At 41.1% G+C, this 16,971-nt stretch overlaps 3 protein-coding genes across 7 annotated transcripts in view; 2 read left to right on the top strand and 1 right to left on the bottom strand.

Moving 5' to 3' along the window:
- Positions 1–2,072, top strand: part of CMSS1 (cms1 ribosomal small subunit homolog) — a 185,327-nt gene extending 183,255 nt beyond the window's left edge. For both annotated transcript variants that reach the window (XM_028726648.2, XM_028726649.2), the window contains exon 10: positions 1,844–2,072. In XM_028726648.2, coding sequence (XP_028582481.2) covers positions 1,844–1,927 — 84 coding nt within the window. In that variant the 3' untranslated portion in view covers positions 1,928–2,072. The remainder of the gene's footprint in view (positions 1–1,843) is intronic.
- Positions 2,073–2,213: 141 nt separating this feature from the next.
- Positions 2,214–14,009, top strand: LOC114595870 (cell cycle control protein 50C-like). 2 transcript variants are annotated; one of them, XM_077927175.1, is made up of 7 exons: positions 2,214–3,808; positions 4,924–5,034; positions 6,048–6,149; positions 6,564–6,654; positions 6,917–7,057; positions 8,197–8,406; positions 9,003–14,009. In XM_077927175.1, the coding sequence occupies exons 1-7, from the start codon at positions 3,608–3,610 to the stop codon at positions 9,185–9,187; spliced, it is 1,041 nt and encodes a 346-aa protein (XP_077783301.1). In that variant the 5' UTR covers positions 2,214–3,607; the 3' UTR covers positions 9,188–14,009. The 2 variants fall into 2 exon arrangements, with proteins under 2 accessions (XP_077783301.1, XP_077783302.1); XM_077927176.1 differs by lacking the exon at positions 2,214–3,808 and adding an exon at positions 3,815–4,354.
- The window catches only part of DCBLD2 (discoidin, CUB and LCCL domain containing 2), a 35,709-nt gene continuing 29,983 nt past the window's right edge, over positions 11,246–16,971 (bottom strand). For 2 of the 3 annotated variants that reach the window (XM_028726638.2, XM_028726637.2), the window contains exon 15: positions 11,246–15,984. In XM_028726638.2, the coding sequence (XP_028582471.2) occupies positions 15,542–15,984 (443 nt within the window). In that variant the 3' untranslated portion in view covers positions 11,246–15,541. The remainder of the gene's footprint in view (positions 15,985–16,971) is intronic. The other variant, XM_077927173.1, reaches the window with a different exon arrangement.

The following is a 16,971-nucleotide window of genomic DNA, read 5'->3' as shown; positions in this document are numbered from 1 at the left end:
TTCCCCCTTTATTGCAGTTGAAATTTTAAAAAGAAAAGTACAGTTGAAAAGTACAAAATACTGTACAAAACTGTGACGTGCAACTGCATAGATGTATATACAAGCATCACATGATTTATACCTATTTTCTCCTGTACCGCTGAAACCAAAATTAAAGATTGTCTTGGTTAGAGTACGATTATATCACACCAAAACAGTCCAATGCATACTTGACTTGGTATTAATCCCTTGGGTATGTTTAGGGTTGGGATGTGTGTGAACTGTGCTGATTGCTATACCTTGTAATTTATGGCAAACACTGTTCTGTATATGCTATCAAACCAGCAGGCACTTAGCTACATCCTCGGTCAGAAAATGCCCTTTAATACATGGAAGCAGCATTTGCAGTAATGATACACCAAGAACCATAGGATGCATGAGATGCCCTCTGGTGCAGCGAATCCATTCTATCACACTTTCCACAAGCTGGTTAACAAACCAGGAAAAGGGAAGCTTTGTGCTATGTCTGAATATCTGGGGATGTGGTGTATTTGACCCTAATAACCCAGGATTGCTAGCCCTCCTTAAATGTTGTTCACTTGTAATTCCTGTTCAATTATTGTTATTATTTTTAAAAAAGCCAAAATCTTGGATTTAGAAGTAGCACTCAGCTTTTCCCTTCCTGGTTTCTTTACTTGCTTATGTGAAGTAAAGAATGAAGCAGAAACAATCAGGTTCAATGCACTAGCATACAATCCATGCACAGTATGGTTGATTAACCCAAGGATAATTGTTATGTGTGAATGTGGCCAGGGCATCTTTTGCACTAAGTGTGTTGCGTTTGACCTTTCCACTCTTAAGCCTTGTTTTACCAAGCTGTTGAAAATGTCACAATATAGTAAGCCCGTTGGTTTTCTCAATGTTCAGAAAAGTCAACTACTAGAGATTGCAATGAATTTCCATAACTGAAGCAAGAAGGTGCCCCCTTGTGGCATTTTTCAATGTGAAATTATTACAGTAGCAGCTGATGCAGCTGGCAAAATGACTAATATGCATACATAAAACATGAGTTTTATTGAATTTGCTTTCCAGCCAAAATGCTTGTAATTGAAACATCATTTACTGTCAGTTACCCCAATGACCTTTCAAACAGGTATAGGTTAACACTTCCCTGCAGACAAGCTCAAGATTTTTTAATTTTTACTAGTCTGCTTAGCCTCCCACATGCAGACAGTGTTGCCCAGGCTGACTTGAGTGGTGGCTCTGACAATCTCCTAACGCAGAAGGAACTGTTAATTGCCATGGGCACACGACAAGCTGCACGTGTGCAGGCATGTTTCTTAACCAAAGGTGTTTCATAAGTACATGTTCAATGGGGGGAGTGTTGTGCCATTATTAAAAATAAGAGAAGGATAAGGTATCAGCTGGCTGGAGTGTGTGAGTTCGTGAGAGAGACAGCACAATAAATGTTTGCATGGGGGTCTTGCAGTAACCTTCAAGGGTGGCCCAGAACATTTTGCCACTGTAGGCAAAATGCCCTGCTGCTCCCCCACAGATCCTGGCCCTCTCCCTGACAACGCCATTGTGCCCAGATTGCCACTGGCCCAGCCACTGCAACTGTACCCTAAATCTGCAGCTGCACTTGCACTGCCACCATGATGCAGTGGCAGCAGTGGGGGCGTGGCTTTGGTGGTGAGGACAGTGGTGGTGCTGCAGTGGTAGCACAGGTGAAGCTGCAGTGGGGCTGACAACTGCTGGGGTGGGGAGGAATGGGCAGATTTGCCTTCTGAGGCAAAGTTCTTCCTCATGGAAGCGCTGGCCTTGGTAACCTTAATCCTCTATTTTTTTTAATTTTTTTCTTCAGATAAGGAAAGAAACCATTGAACTTCTGGAAATGGGACTGATCAAACTGTGCAGAGAGGGCTCTGTGAAAGTGGGACTCTTTTAGATATGATGTTTGCCCTTGAATTCAACTTATCCTTCAGTCTGCCCAAGTTGAGGCTGCTTTTTAATTCTGAAATGCACATAGTAGAAACCCTTTTGTCACCCTTAATTCTTTTGCAATAAAGCCAGCTTTTGTATGGAGTCCTCTACTGAAATGTTCACGTATAATGATATGAAATCGAAAGTCAACACAGATTTTTCCACCAGCACATAAAGTAACTGTTAACTCAAAAGATTTACTCAAAAGTATAAGCTAGTGGATAAGAGACTGTGTCATGGGGAATCTCATTTCAGCAACAAGCTCACTAGGAATCCTTGAATGAGCCTCCAGGCCAGTTTGGGTGTACTTATCTCAGCTTAATAGGCTGCAGTTTAGAAATAATAGTGCCAGCTTGCTTTAAAGAGCAGTTGCAATGATTAGCATGATAATGTGTACAAAACACTTGAGGAAATATATAAATTATAACTGTTAATAATGATGATAGTAATGTCTCCTGAGCTTTTCTTCTTCAGCTCTGCATATCAATCAGTTCAGTTTTCTGGAAGAAGAGTTTGGATTTGATATCCCTCTTTATCACTACCCTAAGGAGTCCGAAAGCAGCTAACATTCTCCTTTCCCTTTCTCCCCCACAACAAACACTCTGTGAGGTGAGTGGGGCTGAGAGACTTCAGAGAAGTGTGACTGGCCCAAGGTCACCCAGCAGCTGCAAGTGGAGGAGTGGAGACGCGAACCGGGTTCCCCAGATTATGAGTCTACCGCTCTTAATCACTACACCACACTGGCTCATATGTACTGTGGCAGAACCATAGCTAAAGTATTTCCAAAATATCCTTAAAGATCAGTGTCAGTGATAATAAATTGTCAATGTATAGGGATAAGTACCCCTCTTGTTTTTCTTTAGGGGAACTCCCCTGTGTTACTAATATCATTACCATAGGTCGTTGTAACCTGGAATCTGCCACTGTGAATTCAAAGCATCAGGTAGCAAACTTGTTCTTATGGCAGATATGTAGACCAGGAAACTTGAAGCAAAATGGATGCTGCTTGTGAGTAGTATGCTTAATTGGCCCCAGAAAAAATGCAGGCCTGGTGTAACCATTGTCTATCACTTGATTCTTACCCTACTTGGTATTAGCAAAATCTGCCCTTTTACCTCAGTTTCAATGCAGCTTTGGAATCTGTGAAGGCGGGGAGAAAGGGAAGCCTTACGTTGTGTCGGTCGGTAAAATTTATACGCTGAAAATCATTGGTCATCACAAAAACACAATCAAGTCAGCTAATAAACTTGACAGACAGAAAATCTGAGGAGTAATGTACCACCCTACGTGCAGGATTTCCAAATAGACCAATGCAGATGATCCTACTAAATTGTGTCCTAAGCTGTGTGGAACAACAGTAACAGCAAAAAGGGTGGCAGCCTTGTGAAGGAAGCAGTGGCGGGTGCAGGAAGCTAGCAGATGTAAGTCAGGTTAAAGTACACCAGCAGGAGGATGGCACAGGCTGGCTAAAGGTGATTATGACCATAAAGTACAAGGAGGGCGTTATTCCCAATCAAATGGATCAAGTTAATAAGTAATTCCAGGAAGTTACCAAGGTTCTTAAAAATGCTAAGTAGATAGCAACAGATGAAAAATACCTCACGGTACGACACAAAGGCCAGCCAAAGACTTGTCCGGCATCAACATGAATGAAAAGAGCACCGTTTCACCAAACCGTCCATCGAGATGCCCTGATAATACTGCATATAAACAACAGAGGCTCCCCGCCTGGAAGCCCCAGCTCACCCCAGAGCTCGTCCTCCCCAGCTTCTTTATCATTAGCCTCTTCTGCCTTGTGATGGGAATTGTACTTCTGTTGGCTGCGACAAGAGTCAAAGAAATAAAGGTTTGTTTTCATTGTGTGCTAGAAAGCATGCATTACAATACTGGTAGACTGTATTTGTGTATAAGTTTACAGTGTGTTTATTTTGTTTTGTTTAATTTTCACAACATTTGTATATGATGTCCTCATTAATCCTAACACCATAAAATAAACATTTTGGTGCAGTCCCAAAAGTGGAAGTACTGACCTTGGCGCCCAGAGACCTGACGTCAATACCCACTTTGGCTATTATGTTCTTTATTTCTTTAGCAAAGGAATCAATAATGTAAGTAGTCTATATTGGTGAGCATTGTAACATCCAGGGAGTGAGGTAGTGATCTGAGGCTAGACTTAAAAGCATTACACTGGTGTGAGCAGCTTCAGTAAATGAATGGATAGAATATCTGAACAGGTCTACCATTATTTAGAGAAGTTGGGAAAGGTAGACCCTCCAGACTATTTAACAGTTAAGCATTCTGAAGATGCTGAAGAGACTACAGATGGACCTGGGAATGGTCTTGTTTAAATTGTATCTGTAGGCCAGCTGCCTTTGAGACCATTGGTGGAAAGGTGAGTTATAAATATTTCAAATACAATACTGGGGTGCCGTTAGACAAGCTTCCAGGCCTGTTCTCCACAGGGGTGTTTTTTACTCTTTTAAGGGTTGTGTTTGTTTGTTTGTTTGTTTGTTTGTTTGTTTAACTGTTGTGTTTTTAAATGCTGTAATCTACTCTGAGATGTTCTGGTGAAGAATGAGTCAGAAGTACTATTAACCACAATAAGTGGCAAGCTTCTCTTGCAGAATAGATGTAATTAAAAACACATGATTGCGTACACATTAAAAGTGGACTGCAACTAAATAGAAATAGTATTTGCCAGTGGAAGATGCTTGGACTTTGAAGAACTTTAGGGGGAAGCATGTTCCAAAGGGGTTATTCAGGACACATCTTGGCATGTCATTGCTGTCTTAACTTGAAAGCTCCTTGTGAGGCCATTTAGTTGACCTGACAAACAGTCACATTTGACCATCTCGTGGAAATCTGCAAAGGCCGAACTGTAAAGCCTTTAAAGCTAGGAGATCTTGTTCTCCTTTTGCAATGATGACAATAACTTGGCCTGTTTCTTTCATTTCTTGGCAGATTAATTATTCCGAGATATGCTCACATTGTTCAAAGCTGCGTGAAAACTCATCAAACTGGGAGAAGGAATGCCTGTGTTTCACCAACTTCACACTTCAGGAAAGCATGCAGGTAAGTGATTGTGAAAAAGTGAATAATAGGTTGGGGTTTTTTTAATAAGCAACACAAGAGCAGCATTAAAATTAACAACATACAGGGGGAAAGGAAAATGTTATCTACCAAACCTCAAATATTTCAGGGTTATTGAATAAAGAAAAATAAATTGTACCTAAGGAAACCAGAATGATTTTGAAGTAAATGTTTTGAAATGTTTAAAACATTTTTTGAGCGTTTAGCTGAGTTAAACACTTTTATACAGTAATTTCAATGGGAGTGTGTTAAGCCCATGCATAATTCTCACTGTAAAATCAATGGAACCTCAGTGTTTCAATTGTTGGCTGGGTTACGCGCTATGGTACTTTTAGCATCTATCCAATTTTAAGCAATTTTAGTGTGTTAGCTCTTGTCATTCAATGACTAGGGCAACAACCCTTAGCGTAGTGACCAGATGCAAAAAGAGGATATTTGTCATGCAGGCCACACACACCTGTCAAATTTTTCTTTTCTGTTAAAGGTGCAGGAGCCCTGTCTTTTTTTGCATCTGGCACCCTACCTGAGGGATTGATTCCCATATCCCTGCCCATCTCTCAGGAGCTTATCCTTCAGTTTATTCAATCAATGCTGAATTCAGCAGCTGAGGATGTGAACTGCCTCTGTGGAAATAATGTCAGGCAATCAGAGCAGCTTGTCTATGCTCTTTTGACTGATTTCGCGAGCGCATCAAGCAATGAACATTAGAGGAAGACCTTGTGGAGTAATCGGAAGAGAATATCATTTTCATTTATTGCTAGCCTTACTCCACAAACCAATAAAGTAACCATTTAGGCTTGTCTCTTGGGCTTAGTGATTTGGAGTCACACCAATTCTTGCCCATCAAAGGTCTCTAGGGCTTTTGATGGCACTTAGATCTTGGACATTCAAATTACTGTCCCACTTCATATTGGCTATTGTCAATAGTTTGCCAGGTTTAGCTTCAAAACTTATTTTTTAATTCCTACACGTTGTCCCTTTGAAAAAAATTGCAGGGTGATGTCTTCATGTACTATGGATTGAATAATTTTTATCAGAACCATCGTCGCTATGTCCTTTCCAGAAGTGATGCACAACTATTGGGTCGGAAGGCAAACGTAAGGTGGTTTGAAATTCTTTTAGTACTTTTGATGTTTGGTTTTTTTAATCACATGATGCCATTTTACGGGTAGTAATTCTTAATATATTATTGATCAGAAAGAAGTCTAGCTGGTTCAGGAATGTTGTGCTTGTCATTCATTGTCTGGACTTTGTAATGTTATGCTGAGTGAGGTGGGCAATGTAAACATTCAAGAGGGAGAGTCCTTTGCCAACTGTTGGCAGCCACACTAGGAAATACACTCCCTGGCATGGTGTGACAGTCTTTCCCCATTGATTTTTCATCCCCAGATAAAAGACATGTCCTTTTCAGAACACATTTCCTGCTGTTTATGAATAGCTGCATTGTTTAACATTATGGCTTGATTTTTCAGAGAAATGTGCTCCTAATTGCATTATGGTTTTGAATACAGATTCAGAAGAGCAATTGTGCACCTTTTGCAACTTATGAAAATGGGACACCTATAGCTCCATGTGGTGCAATTGCAAACAGCATGTTCAATGGTGAGTGCTACGTGCATCTGATAATATTTACCTGAATATGCAGTCTTCATTATCTATTCGAACTGCAGCAAATTAAGATTTCCCTCTATATGATAAAAATGTAAGGATGTCATCACACAGCCCCTATTGGAGGTTTTTTAATGTCGTGCTTTAAATGTATGGTGTGGATGTGACCATATTCTCTTAGATCAGCTAAAATAGTCGAATTACAGGCATTCAGTACTGACTTAGCATTAAATCACTGTTTCTAATTTCCATACAGACACAATACAACTGTTCTACTATCCTGCTTCTGTAAAGGCTGTCAAAGTCCCACTTCTGAAGCAAGGGAATGCCTGGTGGACAGATAAAAATGTGAAATTTCACAATCCATCTGCACACAACTTGTCTTCTGCATTTGATGGTAGGAATTATCCCATTAGCTGAAAGGTGGCTCTTCTGTTTTTGAAATGCAGCTAATGGGCTTTCTAAAACTGTCCCCGTAGGCCTCTCTTATGTGGCCCTTGGAAATCTTTCCTGACTACATTTTTCACTAGCTCTGCTTCAGACCTAAGTGTTTTTACCTGACTGGAATGTGCCTTTGAACTTTGATCATGCTTTTGAGGTTTGATCCATTGCTTTGAGGTTTCCCCCCCACAATCAAGTTTTATATATTTTTTATTAAATTAAGCAAACAAGTAAATGCCTCTCGCTTGTCTGGATGGAGGACAGAAGAAACTAAACTGCTGTAGAAATGTGAATCGTTCACTTGTTGCTCTGCCTGTTTGCCACTGGCATGTGGCTCCTGGAAGGTTGCCCCAGAGCGAAAGTGGCCCTTGGAAGGTTTCGCCATCCCTGATGCAATGTAACCCAACACGCTACCTTTTCTCAAGGCCAATGCATCAGATTTTCTCCACCATGGCTGAGCCACCTGGGACGCCACCACAAAATGGTGTGCCCTTCCCTTCCCAGAACGTGTGCCCATTTGCAGTGCACCTTCGCTTTAAACATGGTTAAAGAGGTGCCTCAATATTGATGTTAACCACGGTTAAATTTCCCCCTTCAACTGAGGTCAGGAGCAGGGCCAGTGGGTACAAATCTGCTCCACCTTATATGCATACTGGAAAAGCAACTTTATTGAAGCTACATTCCTGGTATGTTGCTTGACTTACAAGGCAGTCCTGCATGCCCCACTGAACAGTGGGACATACTCCTTCATAAGTGTGTCTGTGATGGCTGCATCAAACTACAACTCAATACTCACTTACTAGGGAGTAAGACCCTTTGTTTAGACTGCTTAGGTTAGACTTCCTGAACCTTGGACCTTCCAGGTGTTGTTGGACTCTAGGTCCCGTCTGCCACAGCCAGCATGGCCAGTGGTCAAGAATGAAGAGAACAATTATCCAAAACATCTTGAGAGCACCATATCGGCGAAGGCTGAGGCATGCTTAGTGAGACTAAGGTTAGACTATAAGAAATGTATAGAAGTAGGGGTAGCTGGTTCACCTATAGCTATTCATTTTTCTCGCTCTCTCTCGCTCCCCCCCCCCCCATCTATCTCAGGCACGGCAAGACCACCTTACTGGCAAAAACCAGTATATTTATTAGATGAAGCAAACCAAGAGAACAATGGCTACACAAATGAAGACTTTATCATCTGGATGCGTGTATCAGCCTTTCCTACATTCAAGAATCTTTACCGTCGCCTCAGTCGTACCAGGCAGTTTGCAAATGGGCTCCCAGCAGGGACGTACGGGCTACAAATATCCTATAGTATCCTTTCTGTGTGGGTTTGTGTCATGTTTTATACTCTGCACGTTTTAGCTATGTGGGTTATAACTGGCAGATTTTCTGTAGACAGTGAGGGTAATAGCCAGAACGCTACCTGGCAGGCTAATAATGCATGCAGTTCATCGTGAAATGTAGCTGAGTTTTGAGGAGAGCTTCTGCTTGTCACTTGGGTGGAGAAAACATACAGTGGGCTGGTGCAGATCTCTGTTTGTCTAGCTCAGTCTTCCCCAACCTGGTACTCTACAGATGTTTTAGACTGTAGCTCTCATTATCCCTGACCATTGGCCATGGCTGCTGAAGCAGATGGGAGTTCCAATTCAAAACTTCTGTAGAGCACCCCACTAGAAAAGGCTGATAATAGTGGTAGTGTCCCATGAATAGAAGATGAGTATTGCAACAAGGAGAGTACAACAACTGTGAAAAACTACATATATTCCTTTTAAATATGCCTTTTGCATTGTAGGTGCTAAAAAAATCATCATGGATCTAATCCTGTTAGCAATACCTAACCCTTCGGCATCTTTTAATACTCATGTATGTTCCAAACTGTTAATAAAACTTTAACATCATCCTGTCAGATTTCCCAGTTTCAAAGTTCAAAGGAGAAAAGCAGGTGGTCTTCTCAACAGTAACATGGAGCGGAGGAAGAAATCCTTTTCTGGGAATAGCTTACACGGTTACTGGTGCAGTGACTCTGCTGGCAAGTTGTATCCTTACAGTGGCTCACTTGAAATCCAGGAAAAACCCCAACAGGGGACTATAGGACGGTTCCCTTTACTTGATAAAAATAGTACAAGTGCCCTGCCAAGCCAGAGACCAGAATTGAGAGATACCTAAATTTCCTTCCTGATTCTCAGCACACCATCATCTGCCCTTAAACCAGGACTCCAAAAGACAGTTTTGGATTTTGGAACCTTGTTTAAAGGCAAATGGTTTGCTAAAATCACTCTGCAGATGGTGCACGGATGCAGTGGCAAACCATGGTTTACGCAGAACACAGGTGGAAGTTTAGAAACAGTAATATTCGAAGGAAGGAGTCTGTGAAGTCTCGGCTCATGCAGCAATGGGCTGAGTTCCTGTCTGAATTCATCTAGTACTTAGTATAATGAATGCTTGGCTAGGAATTGCGCCAGTACATTTGGTCTGATGAATGTTTACAGCTAGGTTAAAAGTTCACGCTAGTTCTCAGGTAACAGCCATGTGGATCCCTGGCCTCTTGCACATCCTCTGCGGCAGTGACTCTGTTCCCGAAAGTGTCATAGGCAGAACAGCACATTGCAAGAAATGTAGAGTTTAAAAAGGAAGAAACTGTCAGTGTAAGTAGTGTTACACATGAATCTGCTCATTAAAATGTCTATTTCCATTAGTTCATCTTTCGTATTGAAAAGCTCTGTACCGAAATTATATACAGCTTTCCCAAATACTGGCCTCTGAGAGATTAAAGAGTGATTTATTTTGCAGCATGCAGTGGCATTTATACACTTCAGGAGATAAAGCAATAAATGGCACCACAGCCAGCTGCCACCAGGAGGGAATTTTAAAAAGCGCCAGGCAATGTCAAGTTAGAATTAAAGCAAAAAAGTTGCAGTTAAATCCCTCTTGTAAGAAATGCTCTGTGGATTTTAACGACAAGGAAGTATTAATGACAAGGAAGGAGACATGCTGGGTTTTCTTGGTGCAAAGTTGTGGGGCTTTAGCTCCACATGCGCTGTGCATTCTTAGTCTTGTGCTATATCATTCTCAGCATAGTGGTTAAGAGTGTCAGAGCAGAGCTGCTGGATCCATTCTGCCCCAGTAACGTGTTGCCCAGTAGCCAGTCAAATGCTTCCAAGAAGCTCCATGAAGACAACAGCCCCCCCACACTATGCTGTTTGTGATCAACTCCTGCCCAGAAACCAATATCCCCACTGCGGAAGGATGTGTGGGTCCAGAATTGGCCTCCACAGTCACTTACGGACTCATTGTTAAGACCGTGTTCATGGAAGACAATCTTACTCGGCTACAAGTGATCGCCAAAGAAGTTGATGACTTGCCTAACTAGCAACAAGTATTTAGAGGAATACTGCCTATGAACCTGTGGCTTCTATTTAGGTGACCATCACTAGAGACCTAATCTCAGTAGATTTATCTAAAATGTGACTATCAGCATATAGTGGTACCTGTGGTTATGAACTTAATTCATTCTGAAGGTCCACTCTTAATCTGAAACCGTTCTTAATCTGAGGTACCACTTTAGCTAATGGGGCCTCCTGCTGCTGCACGATTTCTGTTCTCATCCTGAGGTAAAGTTCTTAACCTGAGGTACTACTTCCAGGTTAGCGGAGTTTGCAACCTGGGGTGTTTGTAACCTGAAGTACCACTATATTTTATGGCAGTGAATTGTGTAAATTAGGTGTTCTGTGAAGATGTACTTAACAGAACGCATCTGCCTGGTACCATTGTTCCAGTATTAATCAAGGGCGGGGGGATGGTTCACTAAGGTAACTCCTTTCAAAAATTATCAGCGCTCTTTTAACGGTGTGCTATCAAGGCAGATGGGGTAGAACAGAACAAGCTTGTTTGCACAAGTAAGCAATAGGACTGGGCTGCTCTGAATCATCTGAACAATATGTAAGTCTGTTGTGTTGTGTCTTACCTGCTTATTGCCACTGAGGTTCTCATGTCCACAAATAGTACCAAGATAATATCAGGACTGTTCTATTTGCCGAACAGAAAGTGCTTGTCAAAATGTAGCTGTAACTGACTCTCCATCAGCTGGGATATTCAGCGACATTAAGCCCCAAAATGGAATCTGCTTACTTTTTTCCCTGTACAAGAATCATGAGTTCCACATTGTGCATTTTATTAAAAGGTTTTAACACATACATTAAAAAATTGTTATTCATATTATCTAAATTCTAGCAACATATACAGAGTGACTACAGAACATGCTGAGGTAAGGAAGTACATTCTAGGAAAACAGCCACTCGACACTTATTTGCACCCATCTCACCTGCACTAACCGAGTGACCCCTCTGCATACCTTGAGACAATACCAACAGTGAGCCTAAACCCCAAAACACGTGTGTGGATACTTGCCTGTGCTGTGTGTCTTACATTCAGGAATCAATAAGTTAGTACCTAAAATACAGGGCAGCAAATCAAGAAAGCTGTTTTCATCTAATCAGCCATTTAATTTTGATACATTCAATTGCTCACACCATTCCTTTTATACTGTTGTAATATTTTATGTGCTGGCAAGCTTAAATCTGCAACATACAGTGGAGGTGGACTTGCTTGTACTAAGGTTTGTGGGTTTGGATACCTGCAAGACTTCAAACTAAGCATATACACTTTTGTGCACTATTCCAGTAACAGGCAGCTTTGAAAAACAGCCCTACCGTGGCTTTTGGTAGTCTCTTGTATGTACACTTGTCAATTTTTGTAAGAAACATCACACATACACAATTCTATACTTTGGCGTGGTACGAATACACCAAGCCACTCTAACTGGTGCAACATTCAAGTTAAAACACTCGGAGCGCAACCCCTATAACATGTTTAATCAGAAATAAGCCCCATTCAGTTCACTGGGTTTACAACTAGGGAAGTGGGTACAAGATTGCTGCCTGGTTTTCCTTTAAAGATAGCTACCATCTGTTTAGAATATGAGCAGAAAATACGTTTCTAAGAAGAATTTTTAGTATCTAGGAAACCTAGGTTGTGTTCTATTCCACTAGGCATTTGAAAATCAGCTAGGATTATTTTCCTGTTGCTTTTCTGCCATTAATTTTAGAGTTTGACATAGTTTAATTTGCTATTCGTAATGTGGCATTTGGTGCACTGCCTTGTAACATATGTAGAAGAGTGATTTATAAATACTGTCAATAAATAAAGGTAATAGTTTTTAATTCTGTTTACAAGTAGTTGTTTGCTTGATGTGCACCACTGAATCCAACTGCAATCTCAGGTTTTTGAAGAATTTGGCTTCTGATTCCGATTTGTAACCAAGAAGTGATTTATAACCAAGCTAAGGAACTATGTTTTGACTGGCAAGGTGCACGAGTGCTACCATCTGAACTTAAAAGAGTTAATCCCTTGAATTTTACTTCCAGAAATGAATCACCTTTTGGCAATGGCGGGAGGTGGAAATCACTCTGTTGCAAATGTGCTATTTCTACAGCATGGTTTTCAAAGATGTAGATATGTAAGAGTAGGACAGCTGAGTCTAGAGACCCTAACAGAGATAGACAATGACACGATTAGGGTGTCATATATTCAACACAGATTTCGTTGAATCCAACCTGGCAGATATGCACCCATATCCATTGGACCAAACGAAGCAAGAAATTATAGACTAGGCCATAGAATAGAGTCTACATATACACATATTCTGAAAGTTTTCTTAGGCCACACATTTAGCCTCGGTGTACCGTAGTTTACAGAATAAAAATAAGTTATGTTATCACTTTTATAAATAAACAAAATATAAATGGAACAAAGCACAAGAGCGAACCAGCATGCCATACTGTTGAAACTAAGTATTGGACTAAGGCTGCTGCTCTCGAGCTGTTGTGGGCTTCAGTCCCAGCTATAGCCTGGTCCTCAACATCTGAAGGGGCCCCAGGCTAGAAAAAGCTGGGCTAAGGAGTACTAACTACATTTAAGAGTTGTGATTGTCATGATTTACCTTTCCAGCCAGCTACATTGAGATATATTGTGCATTCAACAATACAGACCACAAGAAAAATAGAAATGGGCAGTATCCAATACAGTTCAAGTGGATTTTGGCTTCCTTACCCTTTAACCCCCTGCCACCTTCCCTCTCTCTGAAGAAGATTTGGTGTCTGTGCAGAGGAGGAGAGGAAGGGAGAAAATCTCATTCTGCAAGTGGACAATCTGCTGCTAGCAGGGGAACACAACGGGATAACACCCAATATTCTTTTGAACTATATGTTCATAATGAAGTCCATAAAACTGGGCTATTGCATATAGAGGTGATATCACATTTATCTGTTCTACATCATCACTACAGTGCTGTTATAATACAATAAAAACAAAGCATTCTTTTCATGTCGCCCTAATGTGCTTTGTAAAAAATATATACACATTTAAAGCATGGCCAAAGGGAGACTGGCTTGTAGGTTATACAGCTATGCTTTCAGCAATTCTCATTGTGCACAAAAGTTACTAACTGGTTTCAAGTATATAAACCTTTGAAAAATAATCTCACTAGGAGTTAGAAGCTGAAATACCTTTAGTCCCGAATGAAATGGTATGATAATTTTGAACTTGAAGAATCTAGGGGTGAAAAAAATATTTTTTATGCAATACATAGTAGATCAAATGCCAATACTTCAAACATTGCTATATTTCAATCTAATCGCCATCTCACATTCAGAAGGCTCCATGACATCAATGCATATATGCATTTTCTTAAGGCATATACCTAAAATCATATTGGGAAAACCAAGCTGTTCATCTATGCATGTAAAGACACCCTGATTTACGTTAAAAACCTACATGCAATGATGCCAGTGTGCTTATGTTTTATAGAAGTGAACTTATCCTTCCCTCCTTAAAAATATCCCTTCCTTTAATCTAAATATTTATTTTTTTTATTTTTTTTATTTTTTTTGCTGTTTGAGGCCATCATTGGAGGGCTTTGGGGTTATTTTTTTAAAGAAATTATAGTTTTAGTTGAGCCAAGGATTCTCAGTAAGGTCCCTTTTACAATGTAACAAATTTTAGAAAATGTATCATCTTCAGGGAATTCACCCCCCTAGGAAGTGGCAAGGAGCACCCAAATAGTAGGGAGAACAGCATTCATACAAAACTACTCCAAAGGGATCAACAGAGAGTGATTACTAGTGTATAGCAAGTCATGCTTGCCAGAGATTCCAGGTATTTTCTACACTACCAATTGATTTCATCAAAGAAATCAACAAAGGAAACTTGTTAATTTTAGGGATCAGTTTTCCTTATAACTGCCACTAACTTCCTGTTACAGGAAGCACAATACAGTGGTGCCCCGCAAGACGAACACCTCGCAAGACGGAAAACCCGCTAGACGAAAGGGTTTTCCGTTTTGGAGGCGCTTCGCAAAACGAATTTCCCTATGGGCTTCCTTCGCAAGACGAAAGCCCATAGGGAAATCTCCGGGACAGCGGGGAAGCGCAGCGCGTCTTCCCCACTGTCCTTGGACCTCCTCCGAAGGCTGGCGGCGGGCGGAGAGACTTCCTCCCGCCGCCAGCCTTCATTTCTCCGCTATCCCGGACGGCTTTTGAAGGCAGGCGGGGGGGGGGGGGGAGAGCAAAGACTTTCTCCCCCCGCCCACCTTCAGAAGAGGTCCTGGACCTCTTCTGAAGGCTGGCGGGGGGCAAAAGTCTTTGCTCCCCCCTGCCTGCCTTCCCGGGGGCTTTTAAATCGCCCCGGGACAGCGAAGAAGTCCCCCGCTGTCCCGGGGCTTTTTAAAATGCTGGGGGTGGGAAGAAAAGCCCTTGGCCCCCCCCCCCAGCCTTCAGAAGAGGTCGGGGGACAGACTGTCCCCGGACCTGGTCTGAAGTCGGTTTCCATAGGAATGCATTAATTGATTTTCAATGCATTCCTATGGGAAACAGTGCTTCGCAAGACGGAAAAATCGCAAGACGACAAAACTTGCGGAACGAATTAATTTCGTCTTGCGAGGCACCACTGTAATCAGTTTACTTTTACAGTGTGAAGCCTTATGAAAATACCAGCTTCCTAGATAGCAATTAATTTGAAATTGGTATGTTGGACTCAGTGACTTTTTCTATATCCAGAATAGTACCTTTCCTTTTCTTGGCTCATGGACCATAGATCATTTTGATTAATTATATATCTATAGTGGCACATTATATATCTGTTGTGGAACATGTATTTACACTCAGCGATTCAGCATCTTTGAAAGCTTCTCACACCTGTCTAGCAAAAAAATGTAGTGCCCATCAGTAGTGAATGGAAAGCCCATCATTCTATAAACAGGAAAGCAGTAGTTGTGTACAGACCCTCAAAAGGGCAATTGACTCGTTTTTTCTGGGCTCCCACCAAGTCACACATTTTTCTTCCAACGCAAAAAGTGATCTCCAAAGGATTCAATTTTTGAAAGCCACATTCTCTAGCTAACATCTTCTTTATTCTCTGTGGAATGTGGCATGTTCTGTGGTACCTGGTATACCAATTCATCTGTGGGATTGAGTCCTGGCATTCCTTTGGGTGTGTCATAGAGTACTCGAGTAGGCGATGAACTATCTGATCTGGAAACAAGTTTGCTGTATGCCCCAACTATGGGAGCGACTTGATTTCCTGGAGCTTTGAAAGTAGATACAGTAGAAATGCCCAGGGGAGCTGCGGGATGACCTGACATATCCATCACAATTGGTGTTGCATATTCTGGTCCAGTGATAGGTAGCGGTTCAGCATAGGCATGGTAAATCTCTTGCTCGGGTGAATTGTAAGGATCCATATCAGCATAGCTTGTTTCGTTTCCTTCTTCAGGTTTAAAGGTTGATCTCTGGTGAAGTGTGCCAACAATTCCTCCCACCAGTGGCTGTGCATACTCTGTACAAAGAGAGACCAGTATCGTCAAGGGTTTTCCAGCTGTCACATACTGCCACTGGTAATAAAAAAAGGGCACTTGGAACTGAAACGGGCCAGATCACACATGAGACTGCTCCAGTGGGAAGATCTCAGGAGCGCATAGGGTCACTGTTCATTTGAATCAGCATCTCTACCTATCAGTCATGTTATGTGGCTACTCTGATCTTCTGATGGCACCAGGAATTTGGACAGTGGTTTCAGGCTAGCAGTGGTCTCAAGTGTTCCTGGGATGATCATGCTGGGGCCACCATGTGTAATGGATTAATGGATCATGTCAATACTTTATCTACTTCTAAGTGTGCATGCACACGAAAGCTCATACCAAGAACTAACTTAGTTGGTCTTTAAGGTGCTACTGGAAGGAATTTTTTTTGTTTTGACTATGGCAGACCAACACGGCTACCTATCTGTAACTTATCTACTTCTGTTATGCGTATGCCATATATATATATATATATATATATATATATATATATATATATATATATATATATAATGTAACATATATTCTTATCTTATACAATATTTTGGACTTCCATCAACTACATCTGAAGATTTTTCAATCTTTATCACTTAATCTGCATTTCATTAATTTCACTATTACTTTTAAAAATCCTTAACAAATAAATCTATTCATAAATTTTCTCTGCAGTATTTCCCATAATCCTCCTTACAAAACTTTTTGCAGTCCTACTAGCATAATCACATATGCCATATTTAAGTGAAACAATAATAGAAATCAATACTTCTGAGTAAAGAGGTCCAGTTAAATATTTTGTGAATTATGTTTTACTAGCTGCTTCAAAAGATGTGAGCTAGTTCAAATGATTATTGGTTACACTTGGTTATACTTGAAAGCATGAAAAAAACCAAGCAATTATTAGGAAAAGTTAGTTTTGCAACTTCTCCATGGTGGGATTTTCAACTAGCCACACTCAAGCAGATTGT

This window comes from Podarcis muralis, chromosome 4, assembly GCF_964188315.1.
Source record: "Podarcis muralis chromosome 4, rPodMur119.hap1.1, whole genome shotgun sequence".
Taxonomy (NCBI): Eukaryota; Metazoa; Chordata; class Lepidosauria; order Squamata; family Lacertidae; genus Podarcis; species Podarcis muralis.
This window is presented reverse-complemented; position numbering and strand designations above follow the sequence as displayed.

Bases quoted from the DNA above. Each gene is read 5' to 3' on its own strand.
- LOC114595870 (XM_077927175.1), top strand. From the start codon at position 3,608: ATGAATGAAAAGAGCACCGTTTCACCAAACCGTCCATCGAGATGCCCT. The intron at 5,035-6,047 runs GTAAGTGATTGT...AAAAAATTGCAG, and splicing joins CACTTCAGGAAAGCATGCAG to GGTGATGTCTTCATGTACTA. The intron at 6,655-6,916 runs GTGAGTGCTACG...ATTTCCATACAG, and splicing joins TGCAAACAGCATGTTCAATG to ACACAATACAACTGTTCTAC.